The sequence below is a fragment of the Drosophila teissieri genome, chromosome 2R (assembly GCF_016746235.2).
Source record: "Drosophila teissieri strain GT53w chromosome 2R, Prin_Dtei_1.1, whole genome shotgun sequence".
NCBI classification, from domain to species: domain Eukaryota; kingdom Metazoa; phylum Arthropoda; class Insecta; order Diptera; family Drosophilidae; genus Drosophila; species Drosophila teissieri.
The window spans coordinates 13218388-13232227 of NC_053030.1; the positions used below are offsets into that span (position 1 = coordinate 13218388).

Consider the following 13840-nt stretch of genomic DNA (forward strand, 5'->3'; position numbering starts at 1 on the left):
AGGTAAAGTTATACCATTATGTGAAAGTTATTATATCTAAAAGTTCGATAAAGTAAATTTGGATATATTTTTTCAAATATTAAAGAAAATTTAGAATTAACCCCTAGATGGCATCGTTAAGCTAACCGCCAAATTTCAAATTGAAGGGTACTAACAATCTGATATCGGGACTAAGCCTATCGATAATTTAGTACGCGCGGCAGTGTAACCAAATTTCTCAAGGCAATTCAAGAGTTGTTTTCAGCAGGGAGGAGAGCACATTCACAATCTGGTAACACTGCTAGAAAGCGCCAAAATTTTACGTTTATTAGGATTAAGACTAATTTTACTACAATAAAATAGAGATATACAAATTCGGCCCTTAGGAAAGGCAACCCGAACTCTGCGGCAAAGTATCATCCTTGAGAATTCCGCATCATGTCCTTCTTCGGAGCCAACACGTCGCTGGGAGCAACAAGCACGCCGACCAAAAGTGAGTTTCCGTAAACAAGACCTCATGCCCTTTTCTCCAGGTATTGGTGGGGTCCATTTCCACTTGGCGGAGGCTTCAGCAGCTTCTTGGCGTCCTCCAGGCTGTGGATGCGGATGTCCTTAGGGTCGATGCTGGATGTGGGACGGGTTAATTGGCTGCAGCGTTCTTGAAGCGTGTGGGAAGCCAAAGATGCTCACCCCTTCTTGTGGACCACATAGGCGACGTATCCCACGAAACCGAGCACGAGAATCAGCAATATGAAAACCAGAGCCATTTTCCACGACCAGCAGGCGACCAGTGCTTGAATCAAACTAAGGGCGGATTACAATTTGAAAACCCGAACTCGCAGATAAGAGTCCAAGGCAGAAAGCATAGTTTTCAAAACACTGACCCATTTTTGTTCTTCTTATCTCTTTGCTCAGCAACCGGTGGCCTCTTTGGATCGCCGTTTGGCGGCACCCCAGCAGCCAGCCAGCCAGCACCCGCTTTCGGAACACAGGCTACATCGACTCCGGCTTTTGGCGCCCAACCGGCGGCATCTGCCTTTGGAGCAGGTTCCGCCTTCGGGGCAACCGCTGCAGCCCCGGCTTTTGGTGCCGCCACAGCAACATCTGCCTTCGGCGGCTCCGCCTTTGGCAGTGCTCCGGCCTTTGGAGCGGCGACGACCACAACAGCGGCCACGGGTCTTGGAGGAGGCGGGTTTGGCGGATTTGGAGCAGCTCCGGCTACGAGTCAGCCCAGTCTGTTCGGCGCTCCAGCGACTAGTGCAGCACCACCTGCATTCAGCGGATTCGGCCAACAGGCAGCTGCGAGTACAGCGCCCGCAAGTGGATTTTCAGGCTTTGGAACAACCACCACCTCGGCACCTGCTTTTGGCGGTTTCGGCACCAACCAGTCCACTGGCTTTGGGGGCGGAGCCTTCGGATCCAGTGAGTTAAATAAGCCCATTTGTTTTTCTGTGGTATTCCTAACCTGGTTTACGATTCACAGCCTTTGGAAAACCAGCGAACACAACAGTTACGCCGGGATTCGGTGGATTCGGCGGCACCAGCTTCATGCTTGGACAGCCGCAACAGCAGCCAGCGCCCATTTCGGCCGACGAGGCGTTTGCCCAATCCATTCTAAACGTGTCCATTTTTGGCGATGATCGGGACAAAATAGTGGCTAAATGGAACTACTTGCAGGCTACGTGGGGCACTGGGAAGATGTTTTATTCCCAGAGTGCGGCGCCGGTAGACATTACGCCGGAAAACGTGATGTGCCGGTTCAAGGCCATAGGTTACAGTCGGATGCCGGGCAAGGATAACAAGTTGGGACTGGTGGCTCTTAACTTCTGCAGAGAACTCTCAGCCGTTAAGTAAGTTTTAGTGTTTTTCCACACCATGGTATTAATTCATTTTCTTTTAGGCCACACCAGCAACAAGTGGTTCAAACGCTTCACAGCTTATTTGGCAGCAAGCCCAACATGCTGGTTCACATCGATTCCATTAAGGAGCTAGAGAACAAGAAGTGTCAAATGGTTATCTACGTGGAGGAGAAACTACAGCATGCTCCCAACGAAAGCAAGCGCATATTGGCCACGGAACTCTCCAACTACCTAAATCAGGCATCGCTGAAACCTCAGCTAAATAATCTTGGCGTTGTGGAGGCTTTGGCTCTGGTATTACCCGACGAGGACCAATTAAAGGAGTACCTTGAAAATCCACCCCGAGGCGTGGATCCGCGCATGTGGCGTCAGGCGAATTCCGACAATCCAGATCCTAGTAAATTTATTCCAGTGCCAATGGTGGGCTTTAACGACTTGAAGTGGCGCGTTAAGTGCCAGGAGCAAGAAACAGACACGCATGCATTGTACATTAAAAAGGTGGAGAGTGAGCTGACAGAACTCAGGCAGCGCCACGCCACGGCTACAGCGAAGATTCTTGAACATAAACGGAAACTTGCCGAGCTTGGCCATCGCATACTAAGGGTAGGCCACATAGTTAAATTCCCAGCTTTATGATTTTTTATTTTGAAATTCACATTTTTCTACTCTAGATAATAGTGAAGCAAGAGTGCACCCGCAAGGTAGGCACATCCTTGACGCCCGAGGAGGAGGCCATGCGAACCAAGCTGCAGAACATGCAGGCTGTCGTGTCCGCACCCACCCAATTCAAGGGCCGACTCAGTGAGCTGCTCTCCCAGATGCGCATGCAGCGCAATCAGTTCGCCGCCAACGGAGGGGCCGAGTATGCCCTCGACAAGGAAGCGGAGGACGAGATGAAGACCTTCCTGACCATGCAGCAACGCGCTATGGAAGTGCTGAGCGACACCGTCAATAAGGACCTGAAGGCACTGGATGTTATAATTAAGGGACTGCCCGAGCTGCGACAATCGTGATAGAAAAAGGAATGAGATGATATGTTGAATAAATCCCACATATGTTTAACACAACCCGGTGATTTTCGATGATCGAGTCAACGAACAAGTTGTGGCCGTTACACTTTTGCTATTATGCCGTCGTTTAGCATTTCCTGCAGCTTTGAACTTGCACTTTTACGGGCAATGAGTCGAAACAATCGAAACGGGTTCACACATTCGTCCCCAAAGCTGCGGAAATAATTGTGTGGGTCAATGCACTTGCACCGCACAGCTCACAGCTCTCGGACCGCCCGACTTTTCCCTGGCCACTGCCTCAAATTGGACAATTTCGACGGCTAGGCAGGAGGCAATCGCTCGCTTGGACTCATTATGAGTGGCAAACGGTTCGTCTCTGGCGGTTCCAGTTTGTTCAACTCCAGCATCGGTATCACCATCGCTGTTACATTAACATTATTATGCGCTCTGGCATGTGCATACATGTGCAGTCTAGTTTGGCTCGTTACATATTTATTTCTTGTGTGGGAAACTAGTTTTCTCCCAGCCAACCAGGGTCCGTGCAGGTTTTTTGTTGGCCATTGATGGCGGAGACTTCCGAGCTTCCGTTTCGAGCACGTAGCGCCAGTATAAATGAATTGGCCAGCTCCAAGGAGGCCTCACATCGTTTCAGATCTAAGAAAGTGAAGGTGGTTGAATTGGAGCACTGCCTATGAAGAGCTAAAAGTGATCCGTTCGGAGCTATTGGAATTAAATTGGACATGAACAGTTTACTGGTTGTGAGTTGGGGCTCACCGCTCTGTGAGAAAATCGGACTAAGTTTTCCCATCCTTGCAGTTGTTGTTGTGCGCCTTTTGCTGCAGCGTGATCGCCAAGCCCCCGACAGCTCGGCGGGCACAGCTGCACGACGATGTCCAGCTCATCCATCCACACATCATCACCATAGAGCGTTTGGAGAGCCTACTCCGGCGTGCTGGCGAAATCTTTGGCCCGGCCCTAGAGGAAGATGCCATGGCGGAGGCCAGTAGTCAGGTGCAGGAGCAAGTGCAGCCCCAGCAGCGATTGCTACCGCCAACGGAGCAGCCGTATAACTTCTATTTACCGCTCTACGACTTCGCGGAGCCCAAGCTGGATGCCAAAAGCCGAATGCTGGAGAAGATTACTCCTCCGCCGCAGAAGACGGAACACAACTACTACGCGGAAAAGCCAAAAAAGAAGCCAAAGAAGTTTAACGCAGCCAACAAGCACATCAACCTCAATCTCAAGTGGCTAAACACCTACGAGAGGGCCATGGGAGGACCAACTGCGCCCAAAGCCATGTATCTGGAGCAGGACGAGCGCAACCGCATAAACTTCGACGACTCTTTCTTTGCGGTGGACATGCAGGTAAAGATTCCGGATAACCAACCTCACAAGGAGTCCGCTGTGCCAACAGAGCTCTTGCAGCATGGGGAAGAGCAGGCCGAGGAAGATCTGATGGCGGCTCCTGCGCAGTTAGCCTTTAACTACAAGTCTCCAGTCCAGGATCAACGTCGAGCATAGATTGGTTTTTTTTATAGGTTTTAGTCAGTTATATAAAAATGCTACAATAAATGCACTCAGAGCGAGTAAAGTCCAGGATAAAATTTTGACTAGTTGGCTGACTACTTTTTGCGCAGCTCCTTGCAGAAGGTCTCGGCAGCAGCAGCCTCGCGAGACACGGGCACGGTTTTCTGAGCCTCCTCCTCCTCGAGTTTTTTGACACCCTCACGCACAACCCGTTCAATGTCGTCTAGCAATCCGGAAGCTCCAAAACGGAACCTCTCGGGACGCAACCAGCGGATGCCGAGAGTTTCGTTAACCAGCGTCATCCAGGCGATTGCATCTCGCACAGTCTTTACTCCCCCGGCTGGCTTAAGGCCCACAATCTGGCACGTGCGTCGTTTGAATTCTTGAATGGCAAATATCATGACCAGGCCAACGGGCAGGGTGGCGTTGACCGTCTCCTTGCCAGTGGAGGTTTTTATGAAATCCGCTCCGGCCATCATGCAAACCATTGCTGCTTTGTAGACCTGCAGAAATAAATCGATTTTAAAGGTATTTCTGGTGATTTGGCGACGTTGATCTTACATTCTCCATGGTTCCCAGCTCTCCGATGGCCAGAATAGTTTTAAGATGAGCCCTTTGTCCACAGGCGCTGCGCATTAGGACCACCTCGTTGTACATGGCCTCCCAGTCGCCAACAAGGGCCAACTGGCGATTGATCACAATATCGATCTCTGTGGCACCAGCCAGGATGGCGTGGCTGATCTCCTGCAGGCGGGTCTGCAGGCCATACTGGCCCGTGGGAAAGCCCGTGGCCACCGCTGCAATGGCCACTTTGTCCAGTTTGTCGTACTGCTGTAGAGTTGTATAGGCATCCTTTACCCTGGCCGGGTAAACGCATACGGCGGCAGTGTGCATCTCTGGGATGAGAGCGCGGTCAAAGAACTTGTCGAAGAACTGCGGCTCGAACGGATAGCAGGCGCGTAGGCACAGTCTCCGCACATTGGCCGCCGTATCATCGCCAGCCAAGGTGGTCAGATCCGTCAGCATCAGAGCCCTCAACGCCCAGGCGATTTCGTTGGCTCCGCTGACATGGCACCGCTGGGACACCGTCATGGCGATCTCCTCGACCTGGCGCAGCGAGATGTTCACCTTAAGCAGGGAGGGGTCTGCGAAGTATATACATATGTAACATATTCGTTTACGATATCGTTGTATGTACGATATCGTGGAATGAAGTGATTTCTTACCGAAGGGCAGGGTTTTGTTTACCTCCAGTTCCTTCACATCCATGCTGCCCATTGCTGTTGAATTGTTTATTTAGCCGACTAATTGCACTTGAAGATAAAATCTTTCGATCGCCTCTCCTGACCTCTAATCTTCTCCTCAACCTCAACCGAAAAACATGGGAGAAATCTTATCAATTTGCTTGTTGGACAGCTGATGATGGCGTTGCCAGACCGCGTGTATTAACTGATAATTTCTGAGCTTAAAAAGATCGATGTGGAAAATAAGTTATTTTGTAATCATAACGTACGATGTAAAACTCAACAACTGAGTGTTTTGAGTGTTTGATAAAGGCAATCGCTTGGGTAACTTTGTCTACTTTTATTGCTTTAATACTTGTTAATATTGCATTTTTGATATGAAAGGTGTAAGTACAAGATATTCTGGATTTTAAAAAATTTCGCAACACCGAGGTAGAAAACATATAATTTAATAGCGCTAATTGAACTACTGCTTTGTGACATGGGGCTTCATCGATGTTTGGCCCACTGCTCCCAGTACTCCCGCTTCTGCATTTCGTAGAGCCGAGATAGTGTGCGATCGAAGGCGAACAGCTCTTCCTCGCCGGTGAAGAAACTGGATTTGGATTCGTTCTGTGAACAAAAACGGGTTGTTTTTAATGACACTCAAATGAGTTAGTTAAATATGCGTCACTTACTATTTTCAGGTCGTCCATTAAGGTCCGTTCGGAATCGGATAGACTTTTGGAACCTCCAGAAAAGCTAAACAAATTTTCCAGTGCAACATCGGACGATATCACCACTCGCACTCGGTTATTGTAAAGGGTATCGATGAGCGTAATAAATCGTCGCATCTGAGCCTTCACATCGAGGGTCAGTTGGGGCACATCTCGGATGAGGACGGTGTGAAAGAACTGCGATATTTGTAAAAAATCACTGCCAGCCAAAGGCTAATGTAGGATATGTCGTGAGTAAAGGCCTGATATTATATTGATCCTTTGCTTACGCGATCGCAGAGTTCCGCGAAGGTGCTGTCCAGTACCTGGCCGCACGTGCGATTGAAGGTCAGATCTCGTCCGAAATGAGTCAGGGTCCGCGGTCGGATAATATCGTTTTCTTCGGCGCACAGGATCTTGAACATGCGATTCATACTGCCATCCGCATCCGTTTGGCCTTTGACGAAGTAGTTGGTGTCTCCAGACTGGGCTATCCGTCGGTAGTCAATGGAATCTAATTGGGACACCTTACAGCGACGCTGAAGTAACGCAATGAAGGGCAGAAAGTTCGTGCGCTGCAGTCCGTTTTTGTACAGATCCTCTGGATGCCGATTGCTGGTGGCCACAACCACAATGCCATGGCGGAAAAGGTGAGTAAACAATCGCTTTAACACCATGGCGTCGGCTATGTCCGTCACCTGGAACTCATCGAAGCAAATCAACCAGGACTCGCTGGCGATCAAGTCGGCAACCGGTCTTGTGGGATCAAAGGGTGCTGGCTTCTCAGAGTTGAAGGCCCGGTCAACGGGTCCCTGTTGCTGCTTGGCTTCATGGATGCGGGTGTGCACGCTGTTCATGAACGAAGTGAAATGGACGCGCTGCTTTCGATCGATCTGAAAGTCACACTCATGTGAAAGAGGCTTGAGGAATACTCATTTAGCACTTACCTGGGTGCAGCAATCGAAGAACAGGTCCATCAGCGTGGTCTTGCCCACTCCCACGCTGCCGTACAGGTACAGGCCCTGTGGAGCGTGACTGCCAGCGTTAGGATCATCCTGATCGTCGTCTTCGGGGGAGGATTTCCTACCGAAGAGAGAGCTGAAGAATCCTCCGCCTCCACCGCCGCCCGACCTGTAGCTGGGTTTATACCCCTGAATCTTGTGGTACAGTGCATCCAGCTCCTTCATCGTCTGCAGCTGCCTGTTGTCGGTCATCAGTTGGCCAGAACTAACACGCTTTTCGTATTCCTTCAGCGGACTGAGACCACTCATGTGGCAGGCGGGCGCCCACAGGAACAGCGGCTTCTGCCGCGCGCAGCGGACCACCAGCCCGAGGTGGTATGTGAACATGGCAGAGTGGAACAATTAGCGCTGTACTAGGAGATAATTCCGCGTCACCTAAACATTACATAAAACTAGAGACCTCACTTCCGCGAATTTTGACCGCGAATTTCGGTTGTTGGCCGTGAAATTTTCCCAAACCAGGGCTGGCGACCACAACAGCTGATCTGACAGCTGTTCGCACGGATGCCAGATGGATCCAAGAGCTGCCAGATTATTTGAAAAAACGCATTTTAAAATTTGAAATTGCAAATATTTTATTTGCTGATAAAAAAATTTACAAAGTAAAATTAATATATTATTATTAATATATTAAATTAAAATATTAAAAGTTTTTAATACAAGATTTTCAAACCTATCAAATAGTACACACATCTAGAATAAATCTAGAATTCAGCAGAGCAAAAACACTGTTGAAAATTTTAAAAAATATTTGAAAATAGTTTTCTAATTAGAATAAAATATAAGCAAGAACATGAGAACATATGAGCTCCTACCGTTTTAACAATAAACCCTGAACGACAATCACAAGACTTAAGCTACGTAAACCTCTAATCAGGAATGCGAGGTAACAAAAGGATTAACAACCCGTAAATCTTGTTATGGTGTTTTTTTAAATCTGATGAGTAATAGAAACTGGCACTGATCGAATTATTGTGGCACTTCCTGCACTATTGTTTAGTTTTTGTGATTTGTATCGCAGATACCAGCCAGGTGCTCTACTCTGGCAGATTTTTGCCTATATAACATACATATATATTTGTTGTTTAGTGGTAAGTTGGGATTTTTACTTGCTTCGATTTAGCATTGAACTAGAAAGATTAGATAGGTAAGTTTTTGAATGCCTCTTACATATTTACTCCACTGTTAAGTATTCCCTAATTCCCTATAAATGCAGTTGAGTGGATTAAGTATGTGGTATTAGCGGGAATATCAGTTTAATAGGTGGTTTTAGTCTACTGGTAGGCTATCAAAACAAGGCATCGGATTAATGCATTTAGATTGGCGTTCCTCAAGACTTAGGAGCAGGGTATAAAATAGTCATGGCCAGGGGCGAATCTATTGGTGCACTATCTGCAGCAGGCACAGATAAGATGGTACAGGTGTTAGCCACTTGCAGTGGATCCACTCAAGGTGTCTATCGAGACTGGGATCCCGGAGTTCTGGCTCCTTATAAATAGAACTGCACTCACCTGCGTTCAGCACAGTCCACTGCATTTTCTTCGAGAAAACCACACCATGGCCATGATACCCACCACCTACAACGAAAAGGATAACGTGTGGAGCGGAGCCAAGCGCAACTCCATGTACAACTATGACACCTCCGTGGGCAAGATCATCTTCAACAACATGAAGAACTGGCCCAAGAACGTGTGCCAGGTGAGTGTGTCCGGAAATGATGCCCTATATAATATGGATATATCAACATAAATTGCTCTTCCAGATTTGTGACGTTGATGGCGTTACTGTCACCTTCGAGCAGGGTCTCACCTGGGCCATCCGGATTGCGCAGTATCTTAAGAAGAGGGGTCTTAACCACAAGGATGTCATTGGAATCGCAGCCAAAAACTCAACCTATGTGATGCCCCTTGGAGTGGCCTGTTTGATGAATGGCACTCCATTCCATTCGGTTAATCCGGTGCTAGATGATGGTAAGTACTACACAGTCTTAGGAAAACTGTATAATGAATTTTCTTATAGCTACCTTGTTGCATGTGTTTTCTATCACGAAGCCCACGCTGATATTTTGTGATGGACACGAGTACGACAAAGTTCACAAGGCTACGGTAGGATGGCATCCGGAAATCTTTACCCTCACGGATCATGTTGAAGGAGTCCAGGCCATCGAGACCTTGCTGGATCCCACCACCACAGAAAAGTTCTATCAGTAAGTATAAGAAGTATGAGAAGAAGTATGTCATCAATTTTACAACCTGTGTTTCCTTGTAGACCGGAAGTGTTGAAGGAAGGAGGTGATCAAACCGTAGCCATTCTCTGCTCCTCTGGAACCACTGGATTGCCCAAGGCAGTCTGCATTTCCAACAGCATTCTGATCCAGGACAGCATGTGAGTCTAACCCCATAATGCACCGATTATACCACTTAAGGTCTAAATATCTTATCAGGTTGGTCACCAGTCAGTCGGTTATCTATGTAGGAAGCTGCCTGGACTGGATCACGGGTTTGTGGGCTTTTGTGTTCAGCACCGTATTCGGTTGCACCCGCATTATCAGCAACAAAGCCTTCACTCCGGAGTACTTTGTGGGCCTGGTGAAGAAGTACAAGATCAACTATGCCGTGCTGCCGCCGCGTCACCTATCCGCTCTGATCACCTGTCCGGATGCGAAGTCGGATGCTCTGGCCTCCATCACGCACCTCAACTACGGCGGAGGTTCGATATCGTTGGCCACTTTGCAGCGATCGCAGGAACTCTGCAAGACAGCCATGTTCAACTCGGGATACGGGATGACAGAAGTGGGCGCCATCACGATCAATATCGGAATCAGCAACGTCTCCTCGGCGGGCAGACCTGTGCCGGGCATTAAGATTCGCATCGTGGACGAGGATAGCAAGAGCTTGGGCTACAACCAGGTGGGAGAGATCTATGTGCACACGGGTCAGGCTTGGAACGGCTACTACGGCAATCCAGTGGAGACGCGCCGCATGCAGGACTTCGAGGGTTGGTTCCACACCGGCGATCTGGGCTACTTCGACGAGCAGAACTTCCTGTACATAGTCGATCGCAAGAAGGAGATCCTCAAGTACAATGGCCTGCACTACTGGCCCACGGAGATCGAGAGCGTTATCGCGGAGCTGTCCCAGGTGCAGGATGTGTGCGTAGTGGGTGTCTACGACGAGCGGGAGGGTGATGCGGCCGGGGCACTGGTGGTCAAAAGCAGGGGAGCCACCATTTCGGCCAAGGAGATCGCGGATCACGTGGCCAAGCGATTGCCCGCCACGCAGAAGCAGCTCAGAGCAGGAGTCCAGTTCACCGACAAACTGCCCGCCAATGTCAATGGCAAGACCATGCGAAAGACGGCACGCGACGTGTTTGTCGCCCTGCGCGTATCTGGAAAGTGAGATACAAGTAATACAAGTGATCCACGCGATCGAGTATAGTTTTAATCACAAGTGCTGGGAGATACTTGGGACACTTAAGAACAGAAACGACTCAAGCACCCTGGCTGAGAAGGGCTCTCGACAAAGAGGTGACCTTTGGAACCCAATAAATTGTATAGTACCTGCGAAGGGTTATAATCCACATTTTATTTTTGTTCGTTCGAAAACCGTGAAGAGTGGTTACTATAGATATCAGAAAGATTGCTTTGTGATAAGCGTAGTCACGAGACTTGCTTTTGTTGCACAAGTATAATCAAATACTGTTTAGTATCGATTAGATAGAATTCACATATGATTCATACACGTGCCATTAGCATACGTTCGTTTAATGAATGGATGGTGTTCTTATCTTATCTCGTGGTATTCCCCAGGGTGCCAATCCTTTTATAACAATCCAGTTAGCTTGGAATACACTAAAGCTTGTTAAGATAATGTGTATTTACCCATTAATTCTTTTATAAAGATTGATAAGGTTGAACAAAAATGCTGAGCAAGCGTTAATGTACTGTTTGCTTGTATCAATGATAATTTAGTTTGACAGCAAAGCAATTACTCGTGACACAGCTTATATGTTTCTCATTTATTTGAATAATGTTTTTTTTGCTTACAGCATGGCTGTATTATTAAAAAATATGTAAACGATGTACATTTACACACCATCTTAACACCGACATAAAGTTTGATATTCCCCCCTTGGACTCGTGCGATGGCGTATTGACCAAATTGATAAGGGGAGATAAGGCACCTGGGGCAGTTGATGCAGGTCATCTATTACTGGCAGTTTTTGAAGTTCTAGTCCCCTATAAATACAGTCTTTCCCACCTCCGACGGGCAGAAGTACTTCTGAGTTCGGTCGGAGAGGAACACCACAGCAATGCAAGGATTGCCAACGACTTACGATGCGAGGGATCGCATCTGGAGTGGAGCCAAGCGAGCTAACATCTACACCGATGAGACATCCATTGGTAGTGTGATTTGCAAGGGGATGAGGAACTGGCCCAGAAACGTTTGTCAGGTGAGTCCAGTCGGTGGCAATGGAAAAAGTAACTGCTTTAAAAACACTGACAATCTGCTCAACAGATAAACGATGTGGATGGTGTGGAATTGACCTTTGGACAGGGAATTACTTGGGCCATTCGGATTGCCCAGATCCTCAAGAAGAAAGGACTAAAGCATCCAGATGTAATTGGGATTGCGGCCAGAAACTCCACATACGTAACTCCCGTGGCATTGGCTTGCCTTTTGAATGGAACCGCCTTCCACGCGGTTAATCCCGTGTCGGACGAAGGTTAGTGTTCAAAGGGCATTTGATTTACGTAACCATAATAATCTTCCTGACTTCAGCCACCTTGACACATATTTTCTCGATAACCAATCCAACTGTGATATTCTGCGATGGACAGGACTACGAGAACCTCCGTGCTGCGACTAAAGGATGGCAGCCAGAGATTTTCACGATTACGGACTCCGTTGAAGGAGTGCCCCATATCGATACCCTTCTCGAGCCAACACCCACAGAAATGTTTTACCAGTGAGTGCTCAATGTGATATATACACAAATGGGAAACTAATAATTGCTATCCTAGGCCAGAACCACTGAGGGAAGGAGGTGAACAGACCGTGGCCATCCTCTGCTCTTCAGGAACCACTGGCTTACCCAAGGCTGTCTGCATTTCCAACAGAGCTCTCTTCTTGGACACCCAGTGAGAATTTTTGATACATTATTTTATAGAGTTTCTTCATTGCTTATTTCTCTGACAGTATGATGAACAGCGAATTGGTCTCATTTGCCGCCAGTGGTCTGGATTGGTACAGTGGACTAAGCTTATTCCTCTTGAGCACTGTGGTGGGCTGCACCCGGATTATAACTAACAAACCATTTTCACCCGAATACTTTGTAAAGCTTGTTGAGAAGTACAAGATCAACACAGTTATATTGCCTCCTCGCCATATGTCTACTCTGATCGCATTTCCCGGGGCGACGAAAGAAGCTTTGGCCTCCCTTCGCAGCGTATCCTATGGAGGCGGATTCACGTCCATGACCACATTGAAGAAAATGCAGGAGCTCTGTCCAAATGCAATGTTGTCTTCAGGATACGGATTGACTGAGGTAGGAGGAGTATCCTATAATATCGGACTCGGAAACGTCAACACTGCAGGCAAGCCCCTTCCGGGCATAAAGATTCGGATCGTGGACGATGATGGCAAGAGCCTGGGTTACAACGAGCAGGGAGAGATCTATGTGCACACAGGCCGTCCCTGGAAAGGATACTATGGCAACCCCGTGGAGACTCAACGAACGCAGGACCATAAGGGATGGGTTCATACCGGCGATATAGGCTACTTTGATGACCAGAACCAGCTCTATGTGGTGGACCGCAGGAAGGAGGTGCTCAAATACCAGGGAAACCACTACTGGCCCTCTGAGATCGAGGGCGTCATCTCAGAGTTGCCCAACGTGGAGGAAGTGTGCGTCATTAGCATCTACGATGAGCAGCAGGGCGATGCTGCTGGTGCACTGGTGGTTAAGCGTGGTGGTTCCTCAATTACCGCCAAGGAGATTGCAGATCATGTGGCCAGAAGGCTTCCCTCCATTCAGAAGCAGCTCCATGCTGGCGTCCAGTTTACGGATAAGCTACCAGCCAATCCAAATGGAAAGACACTTCGTCGAGTGGCGCGAGAGGAATTCGTTGCGAGAAAGGGTTCTAGGAAATAAGATTTCAATAACACTCCTGGTAAAATTCAAATATTTTGTTTCATACCGTGTCGTGTGAATTCCAAGTCTTTATATAAGTGAACTTTAGCTGTACAAAATTGTTATAAAATAAAAACAAGTGACAATACTATAATACTATAATGGAATATAATAATCTTGATCATCAAAAAATGGCAATGTCATACCTCGTTGAGTTTGTAATTAAATTCCCAATCGAACTGTGTTTAAATATTGGGATGCTGTTTTTTTTAAATTATTTTGCAAAAATCCAAAAATCATTATCAAAAAAATATAAAAAACAAGAGAAAACGCCATAGTCGAGTTCCCCGACTATCTGATACCCGTTACTCA

General features: G+C 47.7%; 7 protein-coding genes across 7 annotated transcripts; 4 read left to right on the top strand and 3 right to left on the bottom strand.

The window, feature by feature from the left end:
• Positions 1–251: 251 nt before the first annotated feature.
• On the top strand, positions 252–2905 carry LOC122613388 (probable nucleoporin Nup54). Its single transcript, XM_043787540.1, has 5 exons — positions 252–472; positions 895–1401; positions 1463–1829; positions 1880–2441; positions 2510–2905. Exons 1-5 carry the CDS (start codon positions 418–420, stop codon positions 2849–2851), a joined length of 1833 nt encoding a protein of 610 aa, XP_043643475.1. The 5' UTR covers positions 252–417; the 3' UTR covers positions 2852–2905.
• LOC122613389 lies at positions 495–767 on the bottom strand. The gene is made up of 2 exons (XM_043787541.1): positions 670–767; positions 495–603 (listed from the first exon to the last, which is right to left on the bottom strand). The coding sequence occupies exons 1-2, from the start codon at positions 744–746 to the stop codon at positions 495–497; spliced, it is 186 nt and encodes a 61-aa protein (XP_043643476.1). The 5' UTR covers positions 747–767.
• Positions 2906–3202: 297 nt separating the features above from the next.
• Positions 3203–4409, top strand: LOC122614450. Its single transcript, XM_043789012.1, has 3 exons — positions 3203–3257; positions 3569–3606; positions 3665–4409. Exons 1-3 carry the CDS (start codon positions 3203–3205, stop codon positions 4367–4369), a joined length of 798 nt encoding a protein of 265 aa, XP_043644947.1. The 3' UTR covers positions 4370–4409.
• LOC122612475 (deoxyribose-phosphate aldolase) lies at positions 4371–5895 on the bottom strand. The gene is made up of 3 exons (XM_043786129.1): positions 5602–5895; positions 4937–5520; positions 4371–4878 (listed from the first exon to the last, which is right to left on the bottom strand). Exons 1-3 carry the CDS (start codon positions 5651–5653, stop codon positions 4471–4473), a joined length of 1044 nt encoding a protein of 347 aa, XP_043642064.1. The 5' UTR covers positions 5654–5895; the 3' UTR covers positions 4371–4470.
• A 49-nt stretch (positions 5896–5944) lies between these two features.
• Positions 5945–7830, bottom strand: LOC122612474 (putative ATPase N2B). Its single transcript, XM_043786128.1, has 4 exons — positions 7262–7830; positions 6605–7207; positions 6297–6548; positions 5945–6231 (listed from the first exon to the last, which is right to left on the bottom strand). Exons 1-4 carry the CDS (start codon positions 7661–7663, stop codon positions 6109–6111), a joined length of 1380 nt encoding a protein of 459 aa, XP_043642063.1. The 5' UTR covers positions 7664–7830; the 3' UTR covers positions 5945–6108.
• A 1026-nt stretch (positions 7831–8856) lies between these two features.
• On the top strand, positions 8857–10917 carry LOC122612251 (luciferin 4-monooxygenase). The gene is made up of 5 exons (XM_043785735.1): positions 8857–9034; positions 9099–9306; positions 9356–9542; positions 9605–9721; positions 9780–10917. Exons 1-5 carry the CDS (start codon positions 8894–8896, stop codon positions 10732–10734), a joined length of 1608 nt encoding a protein of 535 aa, XP_043641670.1. The 5' UTR covers positions 8857–8893; the 3' UTR covers positions 10735–10917.
• Positions 10918–11331: 414 nt separating this feature from the next.
• On the top strand, positions 11332–13606 carry LOC122612252 (4-coumarate--CoA ligase 1-like). Its single transcript, XM_043785736.1, has 5 exons — positions 11332–11788; positions 11854–12061; positions 12118–12304; positions 12360–12476; positions 12535–13606. Exons 1-5 carry the CDS (start codon positions 11648–11650, stop codon positions 13487–13489), a joined length of 1608 nt encoding a protein of 535 aa, XP_043641671.1. The 5' UTR covers positions 11332–11647; the 3' UTR covers positions 13490–13606.
• The last annotated feature ends 234 nt before the right edge of the window (positions 13607–13840 follow it).

Coding starts and splice junctions, on each gene's coding strand:
- LOC122612251 (XM_043785735.1), top strand. CDS start 8,894: ATGGCCATGATACCCACCACCTACAACGAAAAGGATAACGTGTGGAGC. Junction 9,035..9,098: donor GGCCCAAGAACGTGTGCCAG/GTGAGTGTGTCC, acceptor TTGCTCTTCCAG/ATTTGTGACGTTGATGGCGT. Junction 9,722..9,779: donor ATTCTGATCCAGGACAGCAT/GTGAGTCTAACC, acceptor ATATCTTATCAG/GTTGGTCACCAGTCAGTCGG.
- LOC122612252 (XM_043785736.1), top strand. CDS start 11,648: ATGCAAGGATTGCCAACGACTTACGATGCGAGGGATCGCATCTGGAGT. Junction 11,789..11,853: donor GGCCCAGAAACGTTTGTCAG/GTGAGTCCAGTC, acceptor TCTGCTCAACAG/ATAAACGATGTGGATGGTGT. Junction 12,477..12,534: donor GCTCTCTTCTTGGACACCCA/GTGAGAATTTTT, acceptor TTTCTCTGACAG/TATGATGAACAGCGAATTGG.
- LOC122612475 (XM_043786129.1), bottom strand. CDS start 5,653: ATGGGCAGCATGGATGTGAAGGAACTGGAGGTAAACAAAACCCTGCCC. Junction 5,521..5,601: donor AAACAAAACCCTGCCCTTCG/GTAAGAAATCAC, acceptor TATACTTCGCAG/ACCCCTCCCTGCTTAAGGTG. Junction 4,879..4,936: donor AGCTGGGAACCATGGAGAAT/GTAAGATCAACG, acceptor TTATTTCTGCAG/GTCTACAAAGCAGCAATGGT.
- LOC122614450 (XM_043789012.1), top strand. CDS start 3,203: ATGAGTGGCAAACGGTTCGTCTCTGGCGGTTCCAGTTTGTTCAACTCC. Junction 3,258..3,568: donor TTTGTTCAACTCCAGCATCG/GTATCACCATCG, acceptor ATCCGTTCGGAG/CTATTGGAATTAAATTGGAC. Junction 3,607..3,664: donor ACATGAACAGTTTACTGGTT/GTGAGTTGGGGC, acceptor CCATCCTTGCAG/TTGTTGTTGTGCGCCTTTTG.
- LOC122613388 (XM_043787540.1), top strand. CDS start 418: ATGTCCTTCTTCGGAGCCAACACGTCGCTGGGAGCAACAAGCACGCCG. Junction 473..894: donor AACAAGCACGCCGACCAAAA/GTGAGTTTCCGT, acceptor CTCTTTGCTCAG/CAACCGGTGGCCTCTTTGGA. Junction 2,442..2,509: donor TTGGCCATCGCATACTAAGG/GTAGGCCACATA, acceptor TTTCTACTCTAG/ATAATAGTGAAGCAAGAGTG.
- LOC122612474 (XM_043786128.1), bottom strand. CDS start 7,663: ATGTTCACATACCACCTCGGGCTGGTGGTCCGCTGCGCGCGGCAGAAG. Junction 7,208..7,261: donor TCTTCGATTGCTGCACCCAG/GTAAGTGCTAAA, acceptor TGTGACTTTCAG/ATCGATCGAAAGCAGCGCGT. Junction 6,549..6,604: donor TCGCGGAACTCTGCGATCGC/GTAAGCAAAGGA, acceptor ATCCTACATTAG/CCTTTGGCTGGCAGTGATTT.
- LOC122613389 (XM_043787541.1), bottom strand. CDS start 746: ATGGCTCTGGTTTTCATATTGCTGATTCTCGTGCTCGGTTTCGTGGGA. Junction 604..669: donor TATGTGGTCCACAAGAAGGG/GTGAGCATCTTT, acceptor TCCCACATCCAG/CATCGACCCTAAGGACATCC.